The sequence below is a fragment of the Solanum pennellii genome, chromosome 11, assembly GCF_001406875.1.
Source record: "Solanum pennellii chromosome 11, SPENNV200".
Taxonomy (NCBI): domain Eukaryota; kingdom Viridiplantae; phylum Streptophyta; class Magnoliopsida; order Solanales; family Solanaceae; genus Solanum; species Solanum pennellii.
This window is the reverse complement of record NC_028647.1, coordinates 40944839-40954144: the sequence shown is the minus strand read 5'-3', so window position 1 is coordinate 40954144 and position 9306 is coordinate 40944839. Positions and strand designations below refer to the sequence as shown.

General features: G+C 31.5%; 2 protein-coding genes across 2 annotated transcripts in view; one reads left to right on the top strand and one right to left on the bottom strand.

Moving 5' to 3' along the window:
* The first annotated feature begins 3942 nt into the window (after positions 1-3942).
* On the top strand, positions 3943-6296 carry LOC107002898 (endoglucanase 3-like). Its single transcript, XM_015201102.2, has 5 exons — positions 3943-4164; positions 4352-5005; positions 5423-5534; positions 5610-5773; positions 5851-6296. Exons 1-5 carry the CDS (start codon positions 3985-3987, stop codon positions 6178-6180), a joined length of 1440 nt encoding a protein of 479 aa, XP_015056588.1. The 5' UTR covers positions 3943-3984; the 3' UTR covers positions 6181-6296.
* A 64-nt stretch (positions 6297-6360) lies between these two features.
* Positions 6361-9306, bottom strand: part of LOC107002897 (endo-1,4-beta-xylanase 5-like) — a 14743-nt gene continuing 11797 nt past the window's right edge. Inside the window, exons 3-7 of the mRNA XM_015201101.2 lie at positions 8237-8387; positions 7975-8144; positions 7793-7894; positions 7580-7726; positions 6361-7505 (exon numbers count right to left, since the gene is read on the bottom strand). Of these exons, the coding sequence (XP_015056587.1) occupies positions 6534-7505; positions 7580-7726; positions 7793-7894; positions 7975-8144; positions 8237-8387 (1542 nt within the window). The 3' untranslated portion in view covers positions 6361-6533. The remainder of the gene's footprint in view (positions 7506-7579; positions 7727-7792; positions 7895-7974; positions 8145-8236; positions 8388-9306) is intronic.

The window sequence follows — 9306 nt, the reverse complement described above, 5'->3', positions numbered from 1 at the left end:
TATATATATATATATATAAATTAAACATTTCATCCATAAAATTGTGAACAAATCATTTTTATAAATAGGCATAAATTTGAGGAGGACGAATAATATATTAATATTACAAATACAAAAAGTTATTAGTTTTTTATGTAAATCATAAAAATTATTTTAAATTGTAACTCAAAGATAAGAGACATTTTTAAATTTGATATGATGCGAATAAGTCTTTAGAAACTCCTCCTTTCCATGAGATAAGATAAGAATCCAATAGTCGTTTGTGATTTGACAAAAGGGTGAAAAGAGGTTTTTGTACAAAATGGTCAAAACTCAAAACTCCATCCTAGAAAGATATGAAATAGGGAAGAATCAAAGGCTTGGTCCAAAAGCATTGGGAAAAAAGTATATAAAGAAATAAGCAAATCACAAGAAAAGCAATAGTAACACTTCCCTAGAAAATTGAGTAAATTACAAATCTATCATTTAATTAACTTTAGCGCCGATATCTTAGCGCCATCCAATGCCAATTACCGCCTATTGCGCCATTCTTTCCTATGCTAATTACTATTTCCTTTTTTCTTTATCTTATGTGAGCTAATTTAATTCAACTTAAAGTAAAAAAAAAAAAATTATAGTTCAAAATGAATAATAAAAATTTATGCGATTGTGAATTATTTTATTAAGAATAAAATATATATTTTATAGATAAATTGTTATTTAATGTATAAATTATCATTTCTTTTAGAACTGACTAAAAATGAAAATAAGTCACATAAATTGAGATAGAAAAAACCGTTTATTTTTTAAAAAAAAAAAAAAACTTCTATGTTAAATAGTTTGGTGGTTCCTCATTTTCATTTTTACTATTTATATGTTCAAAAATAATTTTTTATTTGTTCTTTATAATATTATATGACAATACAAAAAATATATATATGCTTTTACTTTTTAACATTAATTATTTATTTCTTAAATTATTTTTCAATATTAAATATCAAACATCAACAAATAAGGATCGTGTGATAAAACGTTATATCAATCATTATTTTTTTAATGATATATTAAATTTAAATATGACAAATAAAAGTGAACGGAATGAGTACTTGACTTATATTTACATAGCACATCTTTTAACAAAAAAAATTTAAGTATTTATTTTACTAAATTAACCTTATTAATGATGTCTTAAAACTTCAAATTTAACTCCTATTATTTTATGAAGGGAAAAAGCTCAAATATGCCACTGAACTTTCAGAAAAGGCTTATTTATGTCATTATCGTTAAAAAAAATTTTCATTCATGTCATTATTCTTTAACGGTGATTTTGCAAAATCATTTTTGTCACGTGGCGAATTGTAATTCGGCCACGTCATCAATTTATTTAATAAAAAAAATAATTCAATTTTTTTTCAGAATTATAATTTTTTTTATTAAAAAAATTGATGACATGACCGAATTATAATTGGTCACGTGTCAAAAATGATTTTGCAAAACCACTGTTAAAATATAATGACATGAATGAGTCTTTTTTCTTTATCGGTAATGACATAAATGAGACAAACATTTAACTGATGGCATAAATAAGTCTTTCTAAAAGTTCGATGGCATATTGAACCTTTTCTGAAAGTACTGATGACAGTACATGGAAAACAAAAAGATAAATAAAAGTAATTGATAAATAAAATGAAATAGAGGGATAAAATAAAATAGAACAGATGGAGTAGTAGTTTTGATACCTCTTTTAACTGAATTAGCAATAAAAAAGAGAGAAAGATTATGAGCCTTAAATTAAGCTTCCTTTATCATGGCATACATGGAGGCTTTTGAGATTCTTTTGTCGGGTTTAATCTCAACAAAAGCAACATCTTTTTGTACTATTTCATTATTGTTGCATTTGTTTTTTGCTCCCACCCAACCTTCAAGCCCAGGTTAACATACTTGCTTTGCCATTTAAGGGCATTTTTATTTTTCTTTCGTCGATGTCATATAAATTGGGATAGAGGAAGTAAAATATATCATTTAAAAATGACTTAAAGTATAGAATATACTATGAATTTCAATAATTAATAACTTGAAATATTAAAAAGAAATTGTTGACTCTTACAATTTTACATGTTCACATAAGTTGAGATAAATTGTTTGTTAGGTATGCAAAAAATAATTGTCCAAAATTAATTGTCAATTTAAATAATCAAGAAATAATTAGTCAGTTTTTTTCAATTTTACCTTAGTAAGAGTACATAAGTACTGGTTTCAAAAACTAGTCATTTTAAAGTTACAAGACTGTTAATATGAAAAAAAAATGATTTTACAGTTTTTAAAGAACAAATCATTTTAATAATGATTGATAGTAAAATTATATTAATCAAAATGTATCATATATTAAAAAAAATTTAAGAATTATGCATGATCTTATTATAACAAACAATGGATGGTGAAAGTACTAAAAACTAATTTGGCACAATTTGGGCAAGAAGTCAATTATGACCTCATTGTTAATTGACTCCAATACTGCCTAATTTCCCACTAATTAGAAACATCCCTCCAGAAATAAAATCATCATTACACTTAAGCATGGTTATATTTTTCATTTTTCCAATACGTCAATCTCTTCACCAATCTACATAAGCATGTTCGTATCTTTCATTACTTATCAGTACTAAAATAAGATGAGCTCCAAATATTAATCCGTTAAAGTTTTATTAAAACAAAATGACTCCTAACTCTAAAAAATTATAAATAAAAAAACCAAGTGTAACTTTTACTTCTTAATGAGAAATTGCAGTATTCTTTTAAGCTCGTGTACTTCAAATTCCAATTCCAATTCCAAATTCACTCACTTATTTTTTTTCAACAAAATATAATCATAAATCCTACTTCTAGTAAGTTTTAAATCATAAGCCTTCTGTCTCAATTTATGTAACTTATTTTTATTTTTAGTCAATTTTAAAAAATTGACACATTTTTATATGAAGTAACAATTTACCTATAAAATATCTATTTTATCCTTAATGAAATTATCTAGATCCACACAAATTTTCTATCACTCATTTAGATTACAAGTTCTAAAAGTGTTTTTTTAAAAACTCCGTGTTAAATCAAACTAGCTCACTTAAAATAGGACCATAAAATAGGACGAAGGGAGTAACAATTTTGTTATATACTTCATCCGTCCCATTTTATATATCATCCATGTCTATAAATAGTTGGACCACAACACTTGTCATTTTATAAAATTTATGTATAAATTACTCTCTACGTCCACTATTGTTTGTCAGGTATACTAAAATTAATTGTCAATTTTAACAATCAAGAAATAATTAGTTATTTTTTCCAACTCTGCCTTAATAATTTACATAACTATTGATTTAAAAAAGATATCATTTTAAAGTTACAAAACTACTTTAATGTGAAAAAAGTTATTTTTACCGTTTTCAAAAAGTACAATCATTTTTATTATGATTGATAGTAGGATTATATTAGTCAAATTGCACCTTATATTAAATTTTTCTTAAAGATTGTGCATGATCTTATTTTGACAAACAATAGTGGACGGAGGAGGGAGTACCATATTTTGCTTATTAGTTATATTCTTGATAGAATAATTAATTAATTTTGAAAATATATTCATAAAGCTGACGTAAGAAAACATTAAATAAGTGTAGAAGGCTAAGATTACATCATTTCTTAATGTAAGTACAAAATAAAAAGATGACATATAAAATACAACGGAGGAAGTTAAAGAAAAAGGAGTGCTAAACCTAACTAAAAGATGTTTGAACCTATTATGAATTTTTCAAAGCTTCCTTGTGACATGGATTACCTTTTACACGTCTTTCTATACACTCCATGTTTACTGAAACCCAATTTTTGAATAAAGAAAAAGACACTTGATTGGTAAAAAGCCATAATTTGCGTTGTTGTGATTGGGGTATTCACCCTATATATATTCCTTACTAACTAACTCTAAACAAGCCAAGCCAAGCCAATTTGTATAGTAGAATGAAAGTTTGTGTTTGCCTCATTCTCTTCTTCTCTTTGGGTACTGCCCAATTTGACTATAGAGATGCTCTTGAAAAGTCCATTCTGTTCTTTGAAGGACAAAGATCAGGCAAACTCCCCCCCAACCAACGACTCTCTTGGAGGGGTAACTCTGGACTTCAAGATGGTTCACTTGCTAAAGTAACTTTTTTTTTTTCATTATTATTCTCTCCGTCCTTAATTATTTATCTATTTTTTTTAATAGGATAAATTCACTCAATCATTATTATTCTTAATACGTCTCAATTCAAAAGTAGACAAACAATAAAGACAGAGAAAGCAGGTTCCAAAGATAATATTTTTAGTGTGAATGTATGATTTTGTGCAGGTGGATTTAAGTGGAGGGTATTATGATGCTGGTGATAATGTCAAGTTCAATTTCCCAATGGCATATACTACGACAATGCTGTCGTGGAACACACTTGAGTATGGGAAGAGAATGGGTGCGCAATTACAGCATGCACGGGCTGCAATCCGTTGGGCCACTGATTACTTTCTAAAATGTGCAAATGCTGCTCCAAACAAGCTATTCGTTGGTGTTGGTGACCCAAATGCTGATCACAAGTGTTGGGAAAGGCCTGAAGATATGGACACTATACGTAGCGTCTATTATGTGTCTCCCAGTAATCCTGGTTCTGATGTTGCTGGAGAAATGGCTGCTGCTTTAGCTGCTGCCTCATTAGTTTTCCGATCTGTTGATCCAGTTTACTCGAAAAAACTATTGGGAAATGCAGTTAAAGTGTTTAGGTTTGCAGTTCAATACAGAGGGTCTTATAGTGATTCATTAGGCTCTGCAGCTTGCCCATTTTATTGCTCATACTCTGGTTATAAGGATGAGCTATATTGGGGAGCAGCATGGCTATTGAGAGCAACAAATGACATTTCTTACTTAAACTTGATTAATACATTGGGAGCTAATGATGTACCAGATTTATTCAGCTGGGACAACAAGTATGCTGGTGCTCATGTTCTTATGTCAAGGGTATGTGTATACATTTATTCTTTTTAGAAAGAAAGGACAAATATACCCTAATCATCGTAAATGGTATGTACATACCTTCAGTCATACTTTTGGAACATTTGTGATTCTGCCGTCCAAAAACTAGATCATATATGTCTTTTATTCTAACGGAAGACTAAATAGGAACACGTGACAGAATCTTATCCGTCGATCGGATATTAATAAATGTCGAGTCGATGGATAAGATTCTGACATGTGTATGTCTGTTAGTATAAAGGGTATTTATGTTCTAGTTTTTGGACCACAGGCACTAATATCCCAAATGTATGATGAAGAGTATCTGCATATGATAGTTCAAGGGTATATTTATCATTTTTTCCTAAATTTTATTAGACTACTAGTCTTTAATTGTCTCTAGTAATAAGATATATAATGCAGAGAAGCGTGGTAGGAAATGACAATAGATTTGATTCATTCAAACAAAGAGCGGAAGATTTTGTATGTAAAGTACTACCCAACTCACCTTATACAAGCACCCAATATACAAAAGGTGAGGCTGGAACTGGAATACTTGTTGTTAGGTTTTAATTAATTGCGACTAATATGTATTATTACATACGTACAGGGGGCTTACTTTACAAGCTACCTGAAGAAAACCTTCAATATGTGACATCCATTACTTCTCTGCTCACCACTTATGCCAAATACATGGCAACTAAAAAGCATACTTTCAACTGTGGAAGCCTTGTCGTTACAGAAAAGACAATTAGAAACTTTGCAAAAAGACAGGTAAAAATCAAATCCTTTTTATAAAAAGATTAAATGTGATCGATCATTCATTTGATTTTCTTACTGATTGATTTTAGGTGGACTATATCTTGGGAAATAATCCAATGAAAATGTCATACATGGTTGGGTATGGGAGTAACTACCCGCGAAGAATTCACCATAGAGGATCATCTTTACCTTCTTTGGCAATGCATCCACAATCATTTGGTTGTGAAGCTGGATTTCAACCATTTTACTATACAGCAAATCCTAACCCTAACATATTAGTTGGAGCTATTATCGGAGGTCCAAATCAAAATGATTTCTTCCCAGATGAACGTACTGATTATAGTCATTCGGAGCCAGCTACTTACATTAATGCTGCTATTGTTGGACCTTTAGCATATTTTGATAGTTCCAGACATTAACGGTTTATCTAATTGTAATTGTAAATATATCCCTTCATCACCAAAACTTGGTTTAGGGATATATACTTACTTCTTGATATATATATATATATATATATATTTATCCGTTCAACGAATGTTTCTTCCCCATCTCAAACTTAATTATGCCAAAACAAAATCAAGAGACTTTGAGCAAAAATATTCTTTTAGTTGTTGTCCAGCTAAAAGAGGCAAAGCTGATGCATGATAGTAATTACTTGATGATAACAAGATTTTCTTAGTTAGGCTTGTTGTCTGATACATTTTTTATGTTCTTTCTTCTCTGAATTTGAGACAAGAAAAAGAAAATACGTACATCTGATGGAGTCATTGAGTCATAGTTGAACGCTAAAATGTTTAGTCTCATGACTGGGGCTAAGGGAGAATGCTGCATCGACAACTTTACCGTCATAACTAGCAGTAAGTTTGTATTCACCAAGGAAACCATAGAAGCTGTAAGAGCCATGTTCATCTGTTTGGCCCTTGAGAACTCCAGTGTCCCATTCCTTGAGCAGCTTGTCCACTACATTACCGGTTGGTAGGTTATTTAAGTCTGGATCTGTAAGGCACATTCTGTAACATTTGTTTCGCCTAATGGCACTCCACAACATTATCCCATCCACTGCTGGATGTGAGAAGCCCTCCCGTAATACCTGTTCCAAGTAAATGGCCTGTGTTTCCTTGCTAAATGTATCACTGATATCGACTTCTGTGAGCCAAATGGGAAGCCCCAATGTTGCTAATTTGTCAAGAGTAGCTCTTATACGAGGGGGATTAGGAGCTCCAAAATGACCCTCAAGGCCAATTCCATTCATTGACATGCGATCTTCTTTGAGCTCCCTAATCTTTGCGATATATTTATCAACCGTGGATGAAGAATCACAAGTTTCCACCACATTGAATTCATTGAGGAACAAAGTTGCCAAAGGGTCTTGTTGGTGTACCGTCCTGTAAAATTCATGTGTGGCATCCGGTCCCAGCCTTTGCTCGTAGAAATTGAAGTGAAGTAGTTCATTGTTAACGTCCCAGTGAACGAATTCATCTTTGTATTTGGACATAAGACTCTGAATCCTGGAGTTTACAGCTGATTTCAGCTCAGAATCTGTAAGATTTTGAACCCAGGCCGGTGTATATTTAGGGTCCTCCCAGAAAATATTGTGACCTCTAACTGTGATCTGGTTTCTCCTAACAAATTCTAGCAACTCATCTGCTAAAGTATAGTTAAGTTGTCCCTGTTTAGGCTCTGTCGTATACCATTTGATTTCGTCTTCAAAAACTGCAGCATTAAATCGCTCGAGAAACCAGTTCTGAAAAAGGAACAAACCTCACTTTCTGGAAAGAAAATAAGTGTGACTATATATGTCTTGTACGATGGACAAACCTGATAGGGGGTATTGCCAATAAAGGTATACGCAATAGCAGATCCAAGGAGAAAATCTTTGGAAACTTGTTCTACCGTTAGTGATGCATTTTCAAGTCTAACTCCTTGTTTATTTGAGACGTGGATAGTAACAGCGCGCTTCCTTGCCTGAACCAAACGTGTATTCATTTTTTCAATCAAATGAAATTAGAAAGCACTACTCAACACATTTACCATATTAATTTTTGTTTGTTGATTCAGCAGCCATTGCTGCTCAGTGAAAGGCTGCAATGAAGCACTAGCAATCTCAATTTCTAAGTCTTGTTCATCCGAATACTGCAAGACGAAAAAAAAATACTAGATGTGCATGTAGATACTAACACATAATGAGCAAGGCAACAAATATATACACACACCTTTAAGTATATGGAAGATATATTAAGTGACGAAGCTACAAATCCACCCTTGAGGAAAGACCAACATCCAGGCTTAGCATCTACAGTGCCTACACATAACTCATCTGAATCTTGGTCACCCACGCTTGCTGTTATGACAGCAGAATCTGCATTTTTTATCTTAATCCAAGCTGTCAAAAGAATTAAAAAAAAAATTAGCTATCCTCTCTGATAAACCATTTTATCATATTCGGGATTAAAATGGAGAGAACATGTACTCAACTGGAAAAAGAATAAATGGTGCCAGGGGTGATATCTTGTAGTTTGAAAATAGGCAAATTGACTGTTGTTATTCCATCAGCCCTCGTAAACTCCGGCAAATTATCCTTTAGAATTCCGCCAGCATAAAGTGGCTTTTCTGGGTATTGTTTGCACTACACAGCAAATCATACATATTAAAATGACTGTAAAACATTCTCAAATTTGTGAAAAATGCATGTACACCGACTGCAATTGCTGGTCTGAGGATCGTTTAAAAATACATCTCTGTAATAGCCATCATCGTCGACATATCATCGAACTTGTGTAGTTTTCTCCTCCAGAACTAGCTAGAAGATGGTGATAGATGACTACATCAAGTACGAAATGGAATGGAGTGTTTCTATGCCTACCAAATTGGAAAAAGATGTTAAGCTTTCAATTGGTTGAATTTAATATCTTCTTTTGGCAGAGACCTAAATCTTTATCTTGACCGGCAATTTGTTCCCTTCTTGTCACAATTGAAATCGTTGCTTTACTTTTACTTGGTGCTACATTTTTCTTTCTGCAATTCAATTTACAAACTTCTGTTTATGGGTCTCATTACCGATAATTTATATGGGTATCCATTCAAATTATTTATTTGTACTTAACTCATCTAAAAATGAATAATAAAGTCAAATTCATATTACTCATTTAAAAGTGAATAATTGAGGGGTCATTTGATAGAGTATTCTAACAAAATTAATGCTTGTATTAATTTGTGTATTAGCACTGTATTTGTTTGGTACATTTTTTCATGCTCGTAAATAATTATTTTTGAACAATACATTTTATTTTTAAGACACCAAATCAAACAATGTCTAAAAAAATAATCTAGGTAAAATTAATGAATGCATAACTTATACAAGTATTACTAATGCAAATATCAATAAGATGTTCTATTTAGCATTATTTATAAAATATACTCATTTATATAAACAATATGACATTAATATTTTATTTAAATCCGTAGGAGGTCGGGGTAGGAATGGATAAAATAAGAGGAAGGGTTGGTGGTAGAGATGGTGGTGTGTGTGTGCACGTGGCGGGGGG

Excerpts from the sequence above, each read along its gene's own strand:
- LOC107002898 (XM_015201102.2), top strand. The coding sequence starts at position 3,985 with ATGAAAGTTTGTGTTTGCCTCATTCTCTTCTTCTCTTTGGGTACTGCC. Across the intron at positions 5,535-5,609 it reads AAGCACCCAATATACAAAAG|GGGGCTTACTTTACAAGCTA; the intron begins GTGAGGCTGGAA and ends ACATACGTACAG. Across the intron at positions 5,774-5,850 it reads GAAACTTTGCAAAAAGACAG|GTGGACTATATCTTGGGAAA; the intron begins GTAAAAATCAAA and ends GATTGATTTTAG.